The following is a 22,628-nucleotide window of genomic DNA, read 5'->3' on the forward strand; positions in this document are numbered from 1 at the left end:
GAAGATCACATAGGACATCTGAGGAGTGTCTTTGAGATTATGAGAAGTAACTCTCTGTTTGCTAAAATGTCCAAGTGTGCATTCGCTACTGAACGGGTTGAGTATCTGGGCCATTATATTCAAGAAGCTGGAGTTTCAACAGACCCTACTAAGGTACAAGCAGTGAAAGAATGGATCATCCCTAAAAATCTGAAACACCTACGTGGATTTCTTGGGTTAGCGGGTTATTACAGACGCTTTGTAAGGAATTTTGGACCAATAGCGAGGCCTTTAACTGCCTTGACAAAGAGAGATTCATTCACATGGACAGAGGAAGCTACTGGAGCTTTTGAAGAGTTGAAGAAAGCATTATGTGAGGCACCAGTATTGGCTCTCCCAAGGTTTGATCAACCTTTTGTAGTAGAGACAGATGCTTGTGGAAATGGGATAGGTGCAGTATTGATGCAGAATGGCCATCCTGTATCTTATATCAGTCGGCATCTAAAAGGCAAGCAGTTGCATCTATCCATATATGAAAAAGAATTGCTCGCTGTGGTATTTGCAGTGCAGAAGTGGAGGCACTAACTTGTTGATTGGTCACTTTATTATCAAGACAGACCAGAGGAGCTTAAAGTATCTTCTTGAGCAAAGGCTAAACACACCTATACAACAACAGTGGCTGCCGAAATTGTTGGAATTCGATTATGAAATCCAATATAAACAGGGCAAAGAGAATTTAGTGGCAGATGCTTTATCTAGGATGGAGGGTTCTGAAGTGCTACATATGGCCATGACTGTATTAGAATGTGATTTAATGCTTCAGATACAAAATGGCTATGAAAGTGATCCAGCGGTCAAACAGATCATTGAAACACTGAAGGAAAAATCAAATGGAAAGAAGCATTACTCTTGGTCCAGAGAAATATTGAGAAGAAAGAGCAAGTTGGTGGTTCCAAATGATGTTATACTTCGCAACAAAATATTAGAATGGATGCATTGTTCAGGGACTGGCGGACATTCTGGAAAGGAGGTGACTAGACAACGGGTTAAAGGGTTGTTTTATTGGAAGGGAATGGCTACTGATATACAAGCTTATATTAGAGGTTGCAGTGTTTGTCAAAGATGTAAATATGATACATCTGCTTATCCAGGACTACTTCAACCCCTACCTATTCCAGATACAATATGGACTGATATCTCCATGGACTTTATTGATGGTCTCCCTTTATCTGCAGGCAAATCAGTCATCTTGGTAGTAGTTGATAGGTTGACTAAAGCGGCTCATTTCATCGCCTTAGCTCACCCTTACACAGCATCAACAGTAGCGCAAGCTTTCCTCAATAACATCTTCAAACTACATGGGTTTCCGCGGTCCATTGTAAGTGATAGAGATGCTGTGTTTCTAAGTGATTTCTGGAGAGAATTATTCAGTTTGCAAGGAGTTTCACTGAATTATTCGAGTGCTTATCACCCTCAAAGTGATGGACAATCTGAGGTAGTCAACAGGTGCTTGGAAACCTACTTAAGGTGTATGTGTAGTGATCAACCACACTTATGGAGTAAATGGTTGCCCTTAGCTGAATTTTGGTACAATACCAATTTCCATTCCTCGATACAAATGACTCCCTTTGAAGCAGTTTACGGTCAGGTTCCACCACAACATTTGCCATATCTACCAGGAGAGTCTAAAGTAGCAGTTGTGGCACGGTCTTTGGAAGAAAGAGAAAAGATGATGCTGATACTGAAATTTCATCTTATGAGAGCTCAACACCGTATGCAGCAAGTCGCCAATGAACATCGTACTGATAGAACCTTCAACATTGGAGATTATGTGTTTGTTAAACTACAACCTTACAGGCAGAACTCAGTTTTTGTTCGTTCTAACCAAAAGTTGGCACCAAAATATTATGGTCCATACGAAGTCATTGATCGGTGTGGGAAAGTTGCTTATAAGCTGCGACTTCCAGAGCAATCCAAAGTTCATCCTGTATTTCATGTTTCTCAATTGAAGATGGTGGTGGGGAATGTTCAGACATCAACAGCATTGCCCTCTGTTGTGAATGAAGATCAGATTAAGGAACCTGAGTTGATCTTGGAAAGGAAAATGGTACAAAGGCAGAATCGTGCAGCTACTATGGTGCTTGTGAAGTGGAAGAATAAGCCTGAGGATGAAGCTTCGTGGGAACTTCTTTTTGATCTGGAGAGGCGTTTTCCATTATTTAAACCTTGAGGACAAGGTTTTCGAGAGGGGAAGGATTTGATACGGGAAAGTAGCTCAGCAGACACGTCATCACGACACGTCAGAAGTGAGAGGGAGCGTAACAAAAGTTTGTTATAAAAACAGAGTTGTGCTAGGAAAACAAAATTATTAAGAATATTTCCTTGTTATTTTTCTCTTTCTTTCTTCTACCTTCGGGAGCGTAACAAAAGAAGAAGTTTCTTTCTTCTTTTGTTACGCTCCCTCTCACTTCTGACGTGTCGTGATGACGTGTCTGCTGAGCTACTTTCCCGTATCATTAAGGAACTGCCAGAAGATCGGTGAGTGAAGCACAGAGGCACTTCTTCAGCGGGAAAGACTGCATAATCATTAGTCCGCGTCAGGCTGATGAGATCTCTTGCTTCTTGATTTAGTTTGAAGCAGTTACGGAAGTTTAGACGAATATCTGGGTTGCCAAAGGAGCAATCTAGTCTCTCCAATGACTCACAGTTTTCTGCATCTAAATGACATACCGAATCTGGAAGAGGTGGGAGTGATACCAGCTTCTTCATTCCATTTAGTTTAAGAAACTTTAGACCAGATATTCTCCCTCTGGTCCATGGATCTACTAGCTCTTGAATGTCTGTGGAACTCTCATGATAACTTTTCAACAAAAGCCAATCTGATAGATGTTCTCCTACAACAAGCGGTAGGAGTGATACCTGCTTCTTCATTCCGCTTAGTACAATTCGACCTATTCTCCCTCTCCATGGATCAAGCTCTTCAATTTCTGTTGAACTCTCAGTACAGCTTTTCAACAAAGAGCAACCTGAGAGATCGAGATCATTGAGAGATTCCAAGTTGATGTTGGCCAGATTAACCTCTAACTTTGAGCATCCCTCTAATTTCAGTTTCCACAATCTACCAAGATTTCTCATAGAGGCAGGGAGATCCACCAGACTTGAGCAATGTCTGAGATCCAATTTTTCGAGATTAGTTGCATTCCCAATGGACGAAGGGAGTTTCACCAGGCTTGAACAACCACTGAGATTCAATCTCTGGAGATTGATTGCACTCCCAATAGAGGAAGAGAGCTCCACCAGGCTTGAACAATGACTGAGATTCAAGTAATACAGATTAGCGGCAGTTGAGAGATCAGGAAGCTCTTTCAATCTTTCTGAATCACTCAAACTCATCGACTTGAGATTGCTGAGCGGCTGTAAAGACAAATAAAGGAAGTAGACAATAACAACACATTGACACAATTAGTACGTATTATACACATAAGAAAACTGGTTACATAGCCTTGCTTTGGGCAGTTATTTTCAAATCTAGAAAATTACTTACTTTATTTCCTTCCCACAGTTTCTCAAGCCTGCTATCCTCCATTTCTAGTTTGACTAGGAACTCTGGATTAAAACTTGAAGGAAAACATGTCATCTGGAACTCCGACCATTTTAATACTTTAAGTTCTCGGGATATGTTGTTCAGACTTCGTGGATTAATGCATTCGCCATCGATATTTAAGAATTGAAGATTAGAAAATCTTTCAAAGGCTCTTTCACATGTCGATGATGTTATTTCCTTATTGTGATCAAAATATATTCCTATGACACTGCTATTACCCTGTAAAACAAACCAATAAAAACATAAATTGGGTATGGTTAATTATTAAAATAATCTCACATTTGTAGAGAGTAACACCAATATGAGAACTTACAGCTTTATCATCACTAAGTACTTTAGCAATATCCTTTGCATCATTCAAAAACTGCCGCTTTCCAGGTTCAGTTGGATATTCTTGTCGCACAATTTCTCTTCCCAGTTGGATTAGCAACTTAGGCATTTCTATCCTTCCGTCTTCAGTATTTATGAGAGATTTTTGAGATAAGACGTGAAGCCCTTGTCTCACATCCAAAAAAGATTTTTCAAGACAGCTTTCCACTATATGAACTACTTCCAAACGGAAAAAGCAGGCTATATGAAGAAATAAACTTTTATCTTCATAATTTAAAGCATCATAACTAAACTTTAATATGCTTGCAATTTTTCCATCTCGATCAAGGTGAGACCTTAACTTTGGTAGTGCCACTGTCCAATCTTGTTCGGACATTCCCCGAAAATAGGATCCCATAACCTTTAGACCCAACGGAAGTTTACCTACAAGACTAGTAACTTCACTAGCAAACTCCCTGAAACCATCATTTGGGTATTTTTGACCGAAAGCCTGAATACAGAAGATTTGAAGAGCCTCAACATATGATGGTAAATCCACCTCGTGTATATGGTCGACCCTACTTTCTTTTAAGACCTTTTGATCTTGTGATGTAATAATAATCAAACTCCCAGGCCCAACCCAAGCTTCGTTTGTCATGGCTTCCACTTGTACTGACTGATCCACATCATCAAGGACAACAAGAACTTTCTTGTCTTTCAACCTGTCCTTGGCAACTCCCAAATGTGGAACCCTGATATCCTTATCATTGGTTAGTTGAGACATAAAATGCTTCTGTAAATCCAACTTCACACGGTAGTCATCGGAACAAGCTGGTGCTGGATAGTTTCTTCTGATATTATCTATAAAGACACTCGTTTGGAAATCTTTGGAGTATTGGCTTAATATATATCTAGCAATGGTGGTCTTACCAATCCCAGGGGGACCCCAAATCCCTATTTTCCTCACCGATTCATCCGAACCTAGCGATAACAATGGTTCCATTTTTGTCATATGAGATTCCATCCCAACTAAGCTGTTGAAATCACTTGATGGTGCGGAAAGGTTCAACTTGTTTGATACATCAGTCGCAATAGCTTCAATCATCTCTGCTTCAGTTTCCCTGAACATTGGGGGGTGATCAATAGTTATGTTACATAGTCAAGAAAATTTGCACATACTGCTATTCAGATATTCTCATCTATTAATAATAATTGTAGATCAAAGATGATTGAGGCTATTCTCCTACTTATTCGATTCAGGATGGCTGTTTACAAGTGCAGGAGAGAGGTTAATGTGTTAGAACGATTAAGAGGACTAACCAATTCTTTGAATGGTAACCTGCGATTTGGGCCACTTCCGTCAAAGCATGTTTCCACCTTTGGATCTCCTCCTCTGTTTTACCTTTACAAGTTTCTTCGAAGACTTTCCCAAAATCACCAGTTTGCTTTTTTATATCAGTTGGATCCACTTCATAGAAAAGTGACATCACCGTTTGACCCAGTTCGTCTCTGCACTTGATGATCTCAACAAGCTCGTTCAAGCACCATGTGGAAGAGGCGTAGTTCATCGAGAGCAAGACAATAGCAATCCTGGATCCTCTAATAGCTTCTACGAGCTCAGGACCGATGGACTTACTTCTCTCTATATCATTGTCAATGAATAGGTCGATTCCTTTGCTCCTGAACTCTTTGACGATGTGGCTGAGAATGGTTTTGCGTACATCTGGCCCATGGAAGCTTGGGAAAACATGATGTATCCAATTACGAGGCGAAGAAGAAGGAGGAGCCAAAAGAGCTAAAGCAGTAGAAGAAGAAGTCATTGTTTTTTTTTCTTGCTGGGAGATGGCAGAGCTTTTTTGATAAGGAGGAATAATTAACAAAGAAGATATGTGTCACACACTAACACACAAACGTTGACTGACTGAAATAAGCAAGAAAGAAAGTTCCGTGGTGTTGCCCCAAAAAAAGAAGAAAAGAAAGTTTTGTGGAAACAGTTGGTATCATCAATTTTTCCACAAGATATCAAAGACAAAAGATAGCGTTGAGAAGGTCCACCACAATTTCCTCACTTTGTATCCTTCTGTCCGTATCAATAGATATAAATGTTTCGTTCCAATACAAGTTACATTTTATAATTACTTTCTAGAAATTTTTATAAGAATTTCATTTTCTTAAAAGTAATCAAAGTTGATGTCTTTTTTTAAGAACTTGGTCTTCATATACTTCCATTTGAAGAATTTTCCAAGTTTCTTTTACCTGGTTATATATGTTTTAGTAATATATTCTTCCTGTTTTGGTGGCAATAATCTATCTTATACGGAAAAGTTGGGTGATACTATTTTTGAATAACGGAGATAGCTTGAATTCAAAAAATATTTAGATTAATTTTCAAAACATTTACAGATAAAATGCATGTTTTGCAACATTTATGTGTAATTGATTCTGTTCGAATCTCTTCTAGATCCTTCAGTATTGTTATAATGACATTTGAATCTTACGACGATTTCTAACCATTTGAAAGTCAAAAATAAAGAAATGAAGCAACTTTGTCATATATTTTATACGTATAGTATACATAATTACGAACATCAAAACCACACACAGACGAATGAAACTTTTTTTTTTTTTTTTTTTGTGAAACTGAACTAGACATATGACAACAAACAAATCATTGACCAAGTTGGAAACTTTGATGCTCTCTGTATCGATTCCATTCTTGGTTGAGAATTTTGATATACAAGTTAAAAATCTATGATGGAATCAAATATGAGGCATAATCAAAAGAAAGAAGTTGTCTCTTGTCACGACCATCATATTTCTTCACGAAATTTTTCACTATCATTTTCCTGGAAGCTTCTCAGTCTTTACTTGGGTTTCAAGGTTTGTCTCAGAAGCTCTCAGTGTCCGGAGGTTCATAATCTTCACCGCCATCTCCGCTGCTCTCAGTGTCCGAAGGTTCATAATCTTCATTGCCATCTCCGCTGCTCTCATTGTCTGACGGTTCATAACCTTCATCATCACGAACAAGCTCAATGTGTGAAAGTTCATAATCTTCATCGCCAGCTCTGGAGCTCAATAAAGGGACCTCCATGAGCTGAAGTATCCCGCATTCTGTAACTTCCAATGTGCTGTAAAACCTCTCCTCCACCATATAGTCCGCTTCGCCGTGATAATCTGGATTGCCGCCAATATGGAACTTAAAAACAAGCTCGGTCGAAATCAACTCCTCTGTTTCAACCTCAACCACGAATGTTTGCAGATGTCCCGGAGAAAATTGATCAACTACTTGAGAAGAAAAGATTGAATTCCCTCCGGACTTGATATTACAACGGACATGGACATCTCCCCTATTGAAAGGTACCTTATCTTCATCAACACAAGAACATATGAAGCAAGCCTTAAATTTGATTGATTTACCAAGAGGCATTTCATTCAGCATCACAGTTATGGAACTCCCAGAAGATCGGTAAGTGAAGTACATAGGCACTTCTTCAGCGGGAAAGACCGCATATCCATTGGTCGGCGTTTGAATGATGAGATCTATGGCTTCTTGATTTAGTTTGAAGCAGTTTGCGAAGTTGAGACGAATATCCGGATTGTGAAAGGAGAAATCTAGTCTTTCTAGTGACTCACAATCTTCTGCATCTAGTTCCACTACCGATTCCGGAAGTGGTGGAAGTGATATCAGCTCATTCATTCCTCTTAGTACAAGTCGACGTAGACTAGATATTCTCCCTCTCCATGGATCAAGCTCTTGAATGTATGTGGAACTCTCTGGATAACTTTTCAACGAAGAGCAACCTGTGAGATTGAGTACTTCAATAGATTCCAAGTTGGTGTTGGACAGTTTAACCTCTAACTTTGAGCATCCCCATAATTCCAATCTCGACAATTTACGTAGGTTTCTCATAGGAGGGAGCTCCACCAAACTCGAGCAATAAGAGATAACCAGTTTTTGGAGATTGGTTGCATTCCCAATAGAGGAAGGGAGTTTCACCAAACTTGAACACTTAATGAGATCCAAATCTTGGAGATTAAGTGCATTCCCAATCGGAGGAAGGGAGTTTCACCAGACTTGAACAATGACTGAGATCCAATTCCTGGAGATTAATTGCATTCCCAATAGAAGAAGGGAGTTTCACCAGACTTGAACAATAACTGAGATTTAATTCTTGAAGATTAATTGCATTCCCGATAGAGAAAGGGAGCTTCACCAGACTTGAGCAATAGGTGAGATACAATGCTTGGAGATTAGTGGCAGTTGAGAGATTAGGAAGCTTTTCCAGTCTTCCTGAATTATTCAAATTCATCCACTTGAGATTATTGAGCGGCTGTAATGACAAGTTAATGAAGCACACAAAAACACATGTTGGTACAATTAGTATCAAAACACATGAAAATTGGTTATATAGCTTAAATTGGGCAGTGAAAGAAATTACTTACTTTTATTTCTTCCCACAATTTCTTAAGCTCGCTATCGTTCATCACTAGTTTGACGAGGAACTTTGGCTAAAACTAGAAGGAAAACATGTCATCTGGGAGCTCAGCCAAACTAATGCTCTAAGTTTCCGAGATATGTAGTTCATACTTTGCGGATTAACGCCACAGCTTTTGATTCTTAAGAATTGAAGATTAGACAACCTTTCAAAAGCTCTTTCACTTGTCCATGTTATATCCTCATCCTCTTTAAGATCCATTCCTATGACACATCTGCTATCCTGTAAAATGATCCAATGAAACACAAATACAAATTGTTAGTTATTATATAATCTCACATTTGTAAATGGCATTGCAGCAAAAATACCAATCCTATAACTTACAGATTTATCATCGCTAAGTACTTCATCAATATCAACTGGTTCATTCAAAAATTGGCATTTTCCAGGATCATTAACAGATTGTTCTCGCACAATTTTTCTTCCTAGTTGGACTAGCAACACATGCATCTTTATACATCCCCATTCGATATATACAAGAGATTTTTCAGCTAAGACACGAATCCCTTGTGTCACATCCAAAAAAACACTTTGCTAGACAACCTTCCACTCTATCAACTGGTTCACCATGGAAAAAGCAGGATATATGAAGAAATAATTTTTTATCTTCGTCATGTAAGGCATCATAACTAAACTTTAAAATGCTCGTAATTTCTCCATCTCGGTCAAGGTGAGTCCTTAACCTTGGTAATGCCTCTCTCCAATCTTGCTCGGACATTCCCCTAGAGTGGGAGCCCATAACCCTTAGTCCTAGTGGAAGTTTACCTACAAGACTAGTAACTTCACAAGCAAGCTCCTCGAAGCCATACTCAGGGTATTTTTGACCAAAAGCATACATGCAGAAGATTTGAAGAGACTCATCATTTGATGGTAATTCCACCTTGTATATATGGTCGATCCCACTTGATTTTAAAACCTTTTGATCTTGGGTTGTGACGATAATCCGACTCCCAGGACCAAACCAACTAGTTTCATTCGCCATAGCTTCCACTTGTATTGACCGATCCACATCATCAAGGACAGCAAAAACTTTCTTGTATTTCAGTCTATCTTTGGCAATTCCCAGATGTGGTATGAAGATATCCTTCTCATTAGTTAGTTGAGACATAAACTGCTTCTGAAAATCCAACTTCACACTGTAGTCATCGGAACAAGATGGTACCGCATACTTTGTTTTGATATTATCTACAAAGACACTCACTTGAAAATCTCGGGAGTGTTCGTTGAATAGAGATCTAGCAATGGTGGTCTTACCAATCCCAGGCGGACCCCAAATCCCTATTATTCTCACCTCATCGGAATCTAGCTGTAACAATTGTCCCATCTTGTAAGCAATGGTGGTCTTACAAACAACTCCGTTATATCGTCACAAAAAAATTTGACATACTAATTAGATAGTCTAATCTATACTATTATTTGCGAAGCGATTTTTCACCACAGACCTCTCACATTAAAAGTTAGAAAAGTTAATGTCGTTGTTACACTTAATGATTTTATATATAACTTATTATATAATTAAAACAAAATTTACATTAATATTATGTTTATATGTTATATTAGATTATAAATTAATGTTGTCAAAAATATAAAGATAATTTTTATATATATTGTGTTGTTATCTGAAAGTAATATTTGTCAAAAAATTAAAGTTAAAAAACAAATTTTAAGTTAATATATTTGTTGTTATCAGAAAATAATATTTGTAAAATTTTAAAGTTAAAAACGAATTTCAAGTTAATAATATTATATTTATATGTTATATTAGATTATTGTCAATAATTTTTCACAACGGAACTTTCACGTTAAAAGTTAGAGCGGTTAATGTCATTGTTATCCTTAATAATTTTATATACAATTTATTATATAATTAAAAACAAAGTTTACGTTAATGATATTATGTTTATATGTTATATTATACTATAAATTATGTTGTCAAAAATATAAAGATAATTATTATATATATTGTGTTGTTATTTGAAAGAAATATTTGTAAAAAATTAAAGTTCAAAATGAATTTTAAGTTAATAATATATTGTTGTTATCTGAATATAATATTTGTAAAAAAATTTGAAGTTAAAAACGAATTTAAGTTAATAATATTATATCTATATGTTATATTAAATTATAAATTAATATTGTCAAAAATAAAAGATAATTCTTACATATATTAATTTTTTATCTGAAAATAATATTTTTTAATTTTAAAAGTTTAAGTTAATAATATTTATATTTATATGTTATGTTATATTATATTATAAATTAATATTGTCAAAAAGATAATTCTGATATATATTGTGTTATTATCTGAAAATAATATTTTTTAAATTAAAATTTTTAAAATTAAAATATAAAACAATTTACAATCTATCTATACCATTATTTATGAAGTGATTTTGCTGATTTGTCATGTTCTCCATAATTTTAGCTAATTTTGCTTATTTGTCATATTCTTATTAGTTTTTAGATTAAATCATCAATTTAAATAATATAAATATCTAGAAATTTCTAATTGTAATTATGAGTATAATTATTTTAACTTTCACAAGATTCTTATTAGTTTAAATTATTAATTTATTAATTTAAATAATATAACTATTTCAAACTTTTTTAACTGGAATTACAATTATAATTAGTTTAAACAAGTTAGGACCAATTCTTATTTTTCATATGATGTAGGATGTTCTAAACTCTATAGTTTTATTTTTCTCATTCATTCCAAATTGTCTCGATTACAGTTTTTGACATTTATATTTGTTTACTTTTGATATTTGTTTTTTTAGTTGGAATTCTATGTTTTTCTTATTTCTTTGAGTTTGAAAGACTAAGAGCAAATCAGTTTTGTTACATGAAGTTTGAAATTATGAATTAGGTATTATGAATTACTTTGGTAGTTATTTCACGTGTATGCTTTAGTACCGTGAAATTATGAATTAGGTATTATGAATTAATTTGGTAGTTATTTCACGTGTATGTTCTATTACTGTTTAGTCTATAAGAAGAATATGCTTTGATATTAAGTTTAGAGAGTTGTCCATGTAATCATGTTATGAACATGTGTTTAATGGTTTAATTTCTAAAACATCTAAAGTAGATATATTTTTAATGAATAATTAGATTTATCATTATATAATTAACAATGAATTAACTTTAATAATAAATTATCATTTATCTGTTTTCTCTTTTATTAAAATTAAACTTATGAAATATTAAGAAAAGTCGATGTATATATTCATCAAGTAAACCAATGAAATATTTTCATCATCTCAGTTTATTTTTTTTTTAAAAAAATTAATTATTATTGAACTTTAGTTTTTATTTAGTTTTTTGTTTATTTTGTTCTCATGTTGTGTGTTTTAGTATTTTTTGGTAATTTAATATATGTTTCTTGTTTAAAAATACAAAGTAGATTAAAAGAGATAAAAAATCACATTTTTTACTTTACTTTATTGTCTGAAATATTTTTGATATAGTATTCCTTTGTGTTAAGAAGACGTAGACCGAAATAAAAATAAAAAAAGCTAAAATAATTAAGAATATAAAAAATAAGTTTTCATGATATTTAAATCATAATACATATATAAATAATTATTAGTAAAATGATTATGCCCGCATGTGCGGGCAAAACATCTAATTAGATATTATTCAATCAAAAACATTTGTATAAATTATTTTCTAAAATATTTCAAATATGTGATTGTTTTTAAAATTCCAACACAATAATAAATGTATATATTTTTTATCGTATATAAAAGTTTTATGTTTAATTTAATTTTTGATAACATAAATAATAATTTATTATTATAATTTTGAATTAATAAATGTTTAAAATAAAATTATGTCCGCAGGTATGGCCAAACTACCTAATATACTAATAACTGGTTATCAAAGAAAGATAATGATCAAGCGGGAATCATAGAATCAATATGACGAACCTGTTTGTTGAATGGTAACCTGCGATTTGGGCTACTTCTGTCAAAGCATGTTGCCATCTTCTGATCTCCTCCTTTGTTTTTCCTTTACAAGTTTTTTTGAAGACCTTCCCAAAGTCACCAGTCTGCTTCTTTACATCAGTTGGATCCAGTTCATAGAAAAGGGGCATCACTGTTTGACCAAACCGTTCTCTGCACTTGATGATCTCAGCCAGCTCGTTCAAGCACCATGTCGAAGAAGCATAGTTCTTAGAGAGCAAGACAATAGCAATCCTCGATCCTTTAATAGCTTCTATGAGCTCAGGACCGATTGACTTGCTTCTCTCTATATCGTTGTCAATGAATAGGTCGATTCCTTTGCTCCTGAGCTCCTTGACAACGTGGCTGAGAAATTTGTTGCGGACATCTGCCCCGTGGAAGCTTGGGAAGACATGATGTATCCAATTTCGAGGCGAAAGAGTTAAAGAAGAAGAAGCCATTGTTTTGTTTTCTTGATAGGATCTTGATTTTCTGTAGAAAAAAGCTGTACTCAAAAGCGCCAAAAAGCATATTGCAGCAGCAACAAGATTGCTAAGGGGAAAATAAGAATCCATTAGGGAGTATGATGAATAGAGGATCAAGATTGTAGAGCTGTTTAGATGATGAAGAATTAACAAAGAGGAGGCTATATGTACATACTAACACAGAATCGTTGACTGAGATTGAGAGATAAGGTATCAATTCTCGCAAGAAAATCATGGCCAACAAAATCGTAACCAGCCTTTGATTCCACATTAGATTATGTTCACATTCAACGTATATTGCACTCAAGTGGACACAACCTTGCTGCAGATTCGCAAAGGTTGATCTCTTATAGAATTTTTCTTTCTTTTTTCAAATGAATACTATTCAAAAATATTATTTGAAAATCAATGCATTCAATCTACTTTTTTACACAATATAAGATGTCAATCATTTTTATATATTTTTAGATAGTTGATAGCATACTAGTAGTTTTTTTAAAGAGAAATTGAAAAATGTTTTTGAAACAGTATTTCAGATAATTTTTAGGCCCACTAGAAGCCCAATATCATTAGCTTTTTCCACCGTTTATTAAAACATCACTTAAAATAGAGAGGGTAAGGCGGACGCCTAAGCTAAAAGCACCCCCCCCACTCTATTTTTTAAAGTAAGAAATGTTCTAATGGTACTCTATTTCTCACTTTATAATAGAATGAAAAATAGGTTTAGTAAGTTGTTTTGTTTTGTTCATCAATCTATTTTCTACTTTAAAATAGAATATCATTTGAGCAAACTCTATCTCTATTGTAGAGTCACTCTATTTTAGAGTAAAAAATAGAGTGAACCCTAGTAGATGCTCTAATAACCAAAGCTAGCGGAGAAGACACAATGGCCACCGCTAAGTCTCTGCAGTCAAGAATGTTCTCTTCTTTTCTCAGCCACGGCTCTATCCGATCAACACAACGTCTTCTCCATCTCTTTCGCATCTACTCTGTTAGCTAAAGCACATTAACAAAAAAAAAAAGATGAAGACTTTCGAGTTCCCGTATCGCTATCTTGATCCTAATGATGTTTGTTTACAGGAAGAAGGCATGTTTCAATGCAATTATCAAGAACCTTTTCAGAACTGACCAATCTTCTAAAATATTTGGACTCACTCTGTTTTCCTTTTTTCTTACAATATTGTATAGAAAGGACACACAATTTTATGTGGACTCACTCTGTTTAACATAAAAGTGTACTTTTTTTTTGTCTGTTGCTTGTGTAAAGAAACGAAGATGGAGTTATTGATGGCAACAGAAAACGTCTGAAACTAGGAAACGTATCTCCTCGCCGCCCTGTCCCTGGTCATATAACCAAGCCTCCTTACTTGAGTCTTTCACAGTCCCTGCAATCTCAAGTGGACTCCAGATTCACGACAAGAAAGGTATAGAGAGCATGAGAGCTTCTGGTAGACTTGCTGCTAGAGTTCGTGAATACGCTGGCACTTTGGTTAAGGTGTAAATGAAAAATAACTTTCTTCTGACACTCTTACAGAACATAATCAGTTTTGTTTTGTATTTGAGAGACAGCCAGGTGTGACGACAGATGAGATTGATGAAGCGGTTCACAATATGATTATACAGAATGGAGCTTACCCTTCGCCACTTGGCTATGGAGGTTTCCCTTAAAGTGTTTGCACTTCTGTGAATGAATGCATGTGCCATGGCATCCCTCATTCACGGCCACTTGAGCTGTGTGTGTGTGTTTTGTATATGTTTTCGATAATAACATATTTTCAGTTTATTTTTTATCCTTTTTTACAGGATGGAGATATAATCAACATTGATGTCACAGTTTACTTGAACGTAAGTTCTCTTGTGTCACTGTATGTCCTGATCCTTTACTTGTGTTTACTCTATACTTTGATTGCTTCAGCAACTTTCTTCTGTGGAGATGTCGACGGGAAAGCTAAAAAGCTAGTCCAGGTATACATACTCTCATGCCAAACCAGTTCTATGAAAGCTCTGGTTAATAATAATAGTTTGATGAGTGTTGCATGCTTTGAATGTGGTGTAGGTGACAAAGGAGGCTCTAGACAGAGCTATATCGATATGTGGACCTGGTGTTGAGTACAAGAAAATCGGCAAGACCATTCTGTAAGGGACTGATTCCTTTGAGAGCAATTAGTATATGTTTATTTCATTTTCATCTTCTACATATTGAAAATTCAAATCTTTGTTTAGTGATCATGCAGATAAACATAAATATGGAGTGGTTAGACAATTGCTAGGCCACGGTATTGGACGTGTCTTCCATGCTTTCTAAACTTGCATCTTCTTCATAGGGAACAATGTAGCTGGACGTATGGTTTTGAATCAAACCTTCACCATAGAACCTACGTACTCACCATAGAACCTACGCTTACGGTAGGAAGCATCAAACCGGTTGTGTGGGATGATGATTGGACCGTGGTTACAGAAGATGCAAGCCTCTCTGCGGTGTTCGAGCATACCATTCTTATAAACAAACATGGAGCTGAGATACTAACCGAATGTTAGAAAATTCGATTCCCCAATGTGTCTCAGATTGATCTTTATTGGAAGGGAACACACAAAGCAAATCGTGTATATGAAATCATATTCATATTCAAATATTATTGCTCACAAAGTATAATGAATCTCTATGTATTCACAGTAACAGACACAAACAATGAGTATTTTACAGATTACTTTAGGTGCAAGCAAAAGAATAAGATCCTAAAGTTTAGTAGATCTTTGATTCTTTAAAGTTCGTTTCTTTTGACCGAACCTTTGCAAATTAAGTAGCAAGGGTCTAGGAGATCTTGAACTTCTTTATTGTATCACCCAATATTCAAAAAAAGTGATAAGCTGTGATCATATGTTTTATAGAAGATTAGTATCTAGAGACGAATTTTAGAGCAATTGGTATGGCCAATTTAGTATTGGTTTGCATGTACAATATTTTGATGAAATTACTCGATTTTATATTCTAGTTGTAACCTTATTGTTTTATCTGAAGAAAGAAAAACTGACAGAAACATTCCTTGGCCGCCTAAATCCTAATACAAACAAACAGTTTTTGACAAAGTATGTGTGATCAATAAAAAGGTTATTTGTTTTGTGTATTACATTGAGTCGCTGACAAAATAAAAGAAAATAGCTGACAAAAAAATAAAAGAAATATAAAAAAAAGTGTGTATATATGGCGTAAGGTTTTGACATGTACTTTCACATGCATGCGCTCATAAGTGATAGTGAACATGCGATGTACCACGTACGCTAGCCCTAGATGGACACTATTCACTTGTCTTATTGGACCACAATGGTTATCAAAATGAAGAAAAAATTGACTAATCATTGAAAAACTGGGGACCGATCAATGGATATGAGCTTAGTTGATGTGTATAAATGTGGTAACAGCACAGAGAAAGCAAAGAGGCTATATAGATCCAGAATATTACCTTATATGAAATTACAAATTCACAAGAGCAAGTTTATGCTTTTTATTGTGTTAGGATTTTATGAGACGTCATGGTTATACGTTACTATCATCAGCACCACATCGATCCATTAATGGCATGTGATGAGAAGAGGCCAGAGGTAAACAATTAGGTGTTATCTAATATATTTATTAGGTCTACAAATAGCATGTTATGATAATACAAGAATGATTGTAATGGTAATGATTATAATTTCTAAATGAGTTGTCATTGTTCTTATCTCCGATGAGTCTGTTAGCTACATTTCAAACATTCGACTTAAATGGAAATGGACATAATACTATATGTGAAAGATGTGATTTACATATTGGGAAATAAATGACGTCGACCTTTTGTGGTGCTACATGCTATCTAGTTAACTAAACCCATTAAAAATAGTATTCATTCTCTTTGAGCCATGCTTCTATTGATTTTGGGTTATAACAGCTGAACTGACAATGGCATGTTGTTACACTAACGAGATAAGCTGGACAAGCAGATAACTGTAAAACATACACACCCATTTTTTATATGAAAACATAAAATTGTGTCACTAGAATGTGATAACATGGAAGGAAGTTGAATTATGTACTATATGTATACATAGAGAATGGTTGGTCCACTTGAAAGTGGAAGCATGAGTAAGTTATAAAGCGAAGTTAGCTTTGACGTGCTAATGCTTGATTGAATCTGCCAAAGTATCATTTAAGTACGTTCATAGTTTATACCTAATCCACTGTTTATTTTAGAGAAATTCTTGGGTTCACCTCTAGAGTAAACCAATCAATAGGATTTTATTATTTCATATTCAATATCTTTTAGAAAAGGAAACAAAATATTGTCAAATTATATTAATATTTTTAAACTAAAAAATAAAAATTAATAGAAATTAATATTAATCGCAAACAAAAATACGTTTTAGAAAAATATATTTTTAATACCGTCAACCAAACACTAAACCCTAAACCCTAAATTCTAAATCCTAAACCCTTGGATAAACCCTAAACCCTTGGTAAATCTAAAATGTTTGGATAAATTCTAAATCCTACGGTTTAGGATTTATCCAAAGGTTTATGATTTACCCAAAGTTTAGGATTTAATATTTAGGGTTTAGGGTTTAGTGTTTTGCTGATTGTGTTAAAAATATTTATAAAAAAATCCAAAGATTTAGTATTCATCCAAGGATTTACCATGAATTTAAAGTTTATGATTTATGGTTTAGAGTTTAGGGTTTAGTGTTTTGCTGACGGTATTTAAATATAAAATATTTTTTTGCGACTACTATTATTTTCTATTTATTTTTATTTTAAAAACATAATAAAACTTGACAATATTTTGTTTCCTTTTTAAAGATACTGGATATGAAATAACGAAATCTTATTGGTTGGGTGAAACTAAATGTTCACTCTAGGGATGAACCCAAGTATTTCTCTTATTTTCCTGTCATTAGTTAATACTATTACATAACAGCCTTGTTAGTTGATTGAAATAATCAAATTATTGATGGTCTAATAATAATATCACCATTCACCACTCTCCTTTTTTGATGCGAAACCCCCATTTTGACAGCAGAAAAAGGGAGAAATGAAAAATCAAATTTTTGATCAAGAAAAAATAATCAATGTTAAAAAAGGTTATACATACTAGGGACATGTTAGCACCTTTAGAGTTTTTACCTTTTTATTTATTTTCTTCTAACATCATTATTAATAAGCACGTTATCGTTGCTTTCTTTAAAAGGTAGTATCATAATTTAACTCTGAAAAACACATTTGTATTTAAGTGCAGGCAACCTGCATAACTTATTACAAATCAATTACTTAAATGGTTAATTATTGTCCATAATCAATTGGTTATTTATAAGCTCCAATTAAAAATAATCAGCAAATGAGATTGACTTTAAAATGATGCATTTCAGATTTAGAAATGTAAAACAAAATTCAAAAATAGGTTTTTAATTAATTATGTCAGTACTGATAAACTATAAATAAATAATTAACTATATTTGGGACCATTATATTATTCATTTAGAAAAAAAATCTACTGAAATGAAATAAATGAAAGAACTGAAAAGATTGAGAGAAAACGAAAGCACCAAGCCACTAAATACCAAATTTTAATTAATAAGTGACAAAAGAAATCGTTTCTTTATGGTTGTCCACATCTCTCACAATTTCCAACCAGCTAGCTCAAGAACTCGTCACTAACTCAGATCTTATTACATCTTCATTCACCTCCTAGAAAGTATACTTTTCATTTCTAAATCTAAAGACATCATAAATGGTTGATATCAAGTCGTTATCTACTACTTCTTCACCTCCAATGAGAGATTCTGTAGTTTCTTGACTTTCTTCCTTGCTCTGTTCGAGACTATATGACCAAAGTCAACCTATACATACACCAACCATACATTATATGGATTAAATATTTATAAAAAATGGTGGTTCTTTTGGAAACATAAGCTTCAACTAAACCATTTCTCTGCTTCCGGGTCGCTTTACCTTCAAGTTTTCCCGCTCTGTGCTCATAAAACAAAGAGTAAGTACTATATTTTTATTACAGCTACATACTTAAACATTTAACTCTATCTTTCTTTTTACTTCTGTCTTTGTGTTTTGTTTTTTTATAATCCTGATGGGGTCTCACTCTCTTGGGTTTATATCACAGTTAGAGTGGAGAAAAAGTAAAAGTTGAAGATAGAGAGAGAGAGAAGCTATGAACACTAGTGTTCGAGCTGCTCTTTCCTCCATGAAAGCTCCTTCAAAGCATGTCACCACTCAAGTAACTTTTCTTCTTTCTTTTTTCTTCTTTCTTCCTTCTTCTTTCTTCTTTCTCTACCATTTTCCACTCTAGTAAATCCAATTTTGATTTGCTTTTTTGGTGATCTCTTTAAGATTCTTGGCTTCTACATTGGACTATTTCACAACATAATATTTGCCTCTTTTTTTTATTCCTTCTAATAAAATAATTATTCTTAGTGAAGTTACTGCAGGTCACAGTGAAAGTGATCCATACTCAATTATTATCTAGAAGATTGTGTATTTTTCCACTATCAATAGTTTCTTTACAAACTTCTTCTTTGTTCTGTATGAGTAACGTTTGGTGGTATTCTGAAACTCACAAAGGAAGAGAAGAAGAAGAAGAAGATGGAGTCTCAAGGCAAAGGAGGTCTAGCTAACTCAGGGAAGTCTCTTGCTAATAGGCGCCGAGCTAACAGAGAAAAGAAAATGGATTTGCTACAAGATGTATGATGATAAGTTCTTGAGAAACCACTTTCTTGATTTGATGATGAATTTGAGTCTAAAAAGTTGTTTGTTATGATTAGGTTGATAAACTAAAAAGGAAGCTGAGACATGAGGAGAATGTCCATAAAGCATTGGAAAGAGCTTTCACTAGACCTTTAGGAGCTTTACCTCGTCTTCCTTCTTATCTCCCTCGACATGTAAGATCCAAATGCTGATTCTATATCATCAAACTTGTTGTTCTTTGTATTTGATTTGTGTTTCTTTTATCTGATAAAGACACTGGAGCTTCTTGCTGAAGTAGCTGTTCTTGAAGAGGAAGTAGTTCGGTTAGAGGAGCAAGTTGTAAGCTTCAGACAAGGTCTATACCAAGAAGCTGTTCACATTTCTTCCAAGAGGAACCTTGAGAGTCCTAATAACAGCGAGAATTCCCCTGTTAGAAGCACTAAACACCAGAGATCTAAATCCATGTCACAACATGAGTTGAAATCTATGATCACTCCTCCGAAAAAGCATCAACAGTCTCTTAGTCTTAGCAGAAGCATCCCAAGTAGGAAACTCTTCTCCTCTGATCAGACAGTTAGTGGCAAACAAGCGTCGCCTAAACCAAATGTAAGCAGTGTTACTAAGCCAGTGGATGTGAGAGGGAAAGAGAATCAAACCTCTAGTAACGGTTTAAAAGACATGAATGATACAGAATCACTTGAGAACAGACTTAAGAAACCTTTGATTAAGGTAGATGATGGATTAGCAGACCAAGACAAGGCACAGGAGAGTGTCTCGGAATCGCTGCAAAGTGGAACTGCAGCAAACAGAGTTTCAGAGGATTTACTGAAATGCCTGGTGAGTATTATCTTGAGGATTAGCTCGTCCAAGGACATTGTGTTGGATCCATATAGTAACTGTTCAGAGTGGAGAACAAGGGAACTTGGTGTATACAAGAGTCTCTGTTCTGTTGATGCATCTTCCATTGATCTTGGGAGAAGAATCAATGCTTTATTTCTGATACATCGTCTCAAGTAAGTATCTCTTTTAAAATCTTTTTTAGAATGATTGAAATATTCTAAACTCAATGTTTGTGTAACTGTTCCTATTTGCAGGTTCCTGCTTAGTAAGCTTTCCATTGTAAATCTAGATGGTCTTAGCCACCAGCAGAAGCTTGCGTTCTGGATAAATATTATAATTCATGTGTGATGAATGTGAGACTTCTTAGTATGATAGATATAGAGACATGTAAGATGCTGAAAAAAAGTCTGACGTCTTGTTTTTAATTTATCTTCATAGGCTTTCTTGGAGCATGGGATCCCTGAGACCCCTGAGATGGTTGTAGCCCTTATGCAAAAGGTTTATACTCTAAAACAAAAATTGGACATCACTGTGGTTTCAATGTGTGTTACATGTTTATTAGATTCATCTTCTCATTGTTGTGTCAGGCAACAATAGTTGTAGGAGGACACTCACTTAATGCTATCACAATTGAACACTTTATCTTGAGACTTCCATATCACTTAAAATTTGTAAGTTTCTTTTGATCTTTCTTTTCTTTGATTTGTATATGCTTAATCAAAGTTTGATTCTTATTCTCTTTATTTAGAAGAAGACTTGTCCCAAAACTGCAACACATGAAGAGATGAGAGCTCATAGCACATTTGGATTGGAATGGTCAGAGCCTTTGGTCACTTTTGCTCTGGCCTGTGGAAGTTGGTCCTCTCCTGCTGTAAGTTGTGCTTAAGAATCATACACATTCATCAAATTTGGAGAACTTTCTAGTAGTTTCACACACCAACTTTTGTTATTTAGGTAAGGGTTTATACAGCCGCTAATGTAGAGGAGGAGCTAGAAGCTGCAAAGAGAGATTATCTTGAAGCATCTGTTGGGATCTCAAAGAAGAACAAACTAATGATTCCAAAGGTATTGGATTGGTATTTGCTAGATTTTGCAAAGGATGTTGAATCGTTGCTAGATTGGGTTTGCCTTCAGTTGCATGGTAAATTAAGAGAAGAAGCTCTTAAGTGTATGGAGAGAAAGAACAAAGAGTCACTCATGGAGTTGGTTCAAGTAGTACCATATGACTTCAGTTTCAGGTTGCTATTGCATCAATGAGAAAGGTTTGGTGATTTGTGATGGAACCAAGGTTTCAACAATGTTGAACACTGTATAGAATTGGGTTGGGGAGTGTAAAGTAGAGCAAAAGTTAAAAATTGTTATTGGTTGGCTGAGACCTGAGAGGATATATATAGTCATATGTTTGTGCTCTTTACAATAAACAATAGAGTGATAGCAATTTATTCAATTGATTTTATCTACAATGTGTACAGCATTTATTTGTTTTTAGACTAGACTTTGTCTCATTTGTTTTTATCTACAATGTTATTTATATGTGTACACCATTTATTTGATTTTACATTTTGAGTAGACTTTGTCTCATTTATTTTTTCTTGTCTCTTGCCATTTTTTTTGTCATCATACTACTGTCTCGTACCATGTGTGTTTTGGGTCAGCTTGATAGTATAAACCCTTTTTCTTGCCTTTCAGCTTCTTTCATGTGAAGCTATTAACACATACTTCATTGTTTAGGATGACAGTAGTTAGAGATGGCAATTGGGTTCTCCCGTCCTGTCCCGTCCCGAACTGCTGCGGGTTCGACTTCTGGCGGTACACGGCGGGCCTGTCCCGCGTGGGATGCGGTCTTCAAACTAGCTGCCCAATCCCGTTACCGCGAAATATGCAGGCCTTCGCGGGCCGTCCCGCGGGACATCGAATATTACATTGCTTATTTTTACATGTACAAACAAACATAGACATGAATTGATTTTCATCTTGCACATGATCGAATATACTCTTACAAGATCAATACATTAAGCTTATACAAAAACAAATGTATTTATTATCATTTATGATGGTTTGAAGAAGCTCTACCAGTGCAGATTAGAGGCTCTTGGGAGACCGGAAGCATCATCGACACTGAAACCACCATCAATGGAGTTCCATAGTGTCTAATCTCTCTCTCTCTCTCTCTCTCTCTCTCTCTCTCTCTCTCTCTCTCTTCTCTCTCTCTCTCTCTCTCTCTCTCTCTCTCTCTCTCTC

At 34.9% G+C, this 22,628-nt stretch overlaps 3 protein-coding genes and 3 pseudogenes across 3 annotated transcripts; 2 read left to right on the plus strand and 4 right to left on the minus strand.

The window, feature by feature from the left end:
- Window positions 1-1,661: 1,661 nt before the first annotated feature.
- On the minus strand, window positions 1,662-5,859 carry LOC108820536 (probable disease resistance protein RPP1). The gene is made up of 4 exons (XM_056992783.1): window positions 5,213-5,859; window positions 3,897-5,013; window positions 3,524-3,802; window positions 1,662-3,393 (listed from the first exon to the last, which is right to left on the minus strand). Exons 1-4 carry the CDS (start codon window positions 5,710-5,712, stop codon window positions 2,386-2,388), a joined length of 2,904 nt encoding a protein of 967 aa, XP_056848763.1. The 5' UTR covers window positions 5,713-5,859; the 3' UTR covers window positions 1,662-2,385.
- Window positions 5,860-6,577: 718 nt separating this feature from the next.
- LOC130494664 (probable disease resistance protein RPP1) lies at window positions 6,578-8,377 on the minus strand (annotated as a pseudogene).
- LOC130494598 (disease resistance protein TAO1-like) lies at window positions 8,342-9,062 on the minus strand. Its single transcript, XM_056992789.1, has 2 exons — window positions 8,713-9,062; window positions 8,342-8,610 (listed from the first exon to the last, which is right to left on the minus strand). The coding sequence occupies exons 1-2, from the start codon at window positions 8,836-8,838 to the stop codon at window positions 8,380-8,382; spliced, it is 357 nt and encodes a 118-aa protein (XP_056848769.1). The 5' UTR covers window positions 8,839-9,062; the 3' UTR covers window positions 8,342-8,379.
- Window positions 9,063-9,575: 513 nt separating this feature from the next.
- LOC130494627 (probable disease resistance protein RPP1) lies at window positions 9,576-12,936 on the minus strand. Its single transcript, XM_056992788.1, has 2 exons — window positions 12,321-12,936; window positions 9,576-9,694 (listed from the first exon to the last, which is right to left on the minus strand). The coding sequence occupies exons 1-2, from the start codon at window positions 12,908-12,910 to the stop codon at window positions 9,691-9,693; spliced, it is 594 nt and encodes a 197-aa protein (XP_056848768.1). The 5' UTR covers window positions 12,911-12,936; the 3' UTR covers window positions 9,576-9,690.
- Window positions 12,937-14,444: 1,508 nt separating this feature from the next.
- On the plus strand, window positions 14,445-15,416 carry LOC108819869 (methionine aminopeptidase 1D, chloroplastic/mitochondrial-like; annotated as a pseudogene).
- Window positions 15,417-18,947: 3,531 nt separating this feature from the next.
- LOC108820559 (uncharacterized) lies at window positions 18,948-21,796 on the plus strand (annotated as a pseudogene).
- The last annotated feature ends 832 nt before the right edge of the window (window positions 21,797-22,628 follow it).

This window comes from Raphanus sativus, chromosome 8 (assembly GCF_000801105.2).
Source record: "Raphanus sativus cultivar WK10039 chromosome 8, ASM80110v3, whole genome shotgun sequence".
Classification (NCBI taxonomy): Eukaryota; Viridiplantae; Streptophyta; class Magnoliopsida; order Brassicales; family Brassicaceae; genus Raphanus; species Raphanus sativus.

What these genes read in the sequence shown, in the direction of transcription:
- LOC108820536 (XM_056992783.1), bottom strand. Translation starts at nt 5,712, where the DNA reads ATGACTTCTTCTTCTACTGCTTTAGCTCTTTTGGCTCCTCCTTCTTCT. An exon ending in GGTTACCATTCAAAGAATTG is followed by an intron (nt 5,014 to 5,212) that starts GTTAGTCCTCTT and finishes CCCAATGTTCAG; the next exon opens with GGAAACTGAAGCAGAGATGA. An exon ending in TACTTAGTGATGATAAAGCT is followed by an intron (nt 3,803 to 3,896) that starts GTAAGTTCTCAT and finishes TTTGTTTTACAG; the next exon opens with GGTAATAGCAGTGTCATAGG.
- LOC130494598 (XM_056992789.1), bottom strand. Translation starts at nt 8,838, where the DNA reads ATGCATGTGTTGCTAGTCCAACTAGGAAGAAAAATTGTGCGAGAACAA. An exon ending in TACTTAGCGATGATAAATCT is followed by an intron (nt 8,611 to 8,712) that starts GTAAGTTATAGG and finishes ATCATTTTACAG; the next exon opens with GATAGCAGATGTGTCATAGG.
- LOC130494627 (XM_056992788.1), bottom strand. Translation starts at nt 12,910, where the DNA reads ATGGATTCTTATTTTCCCCTTAGCAATCTTGTTGCTGCTGCAATATGC.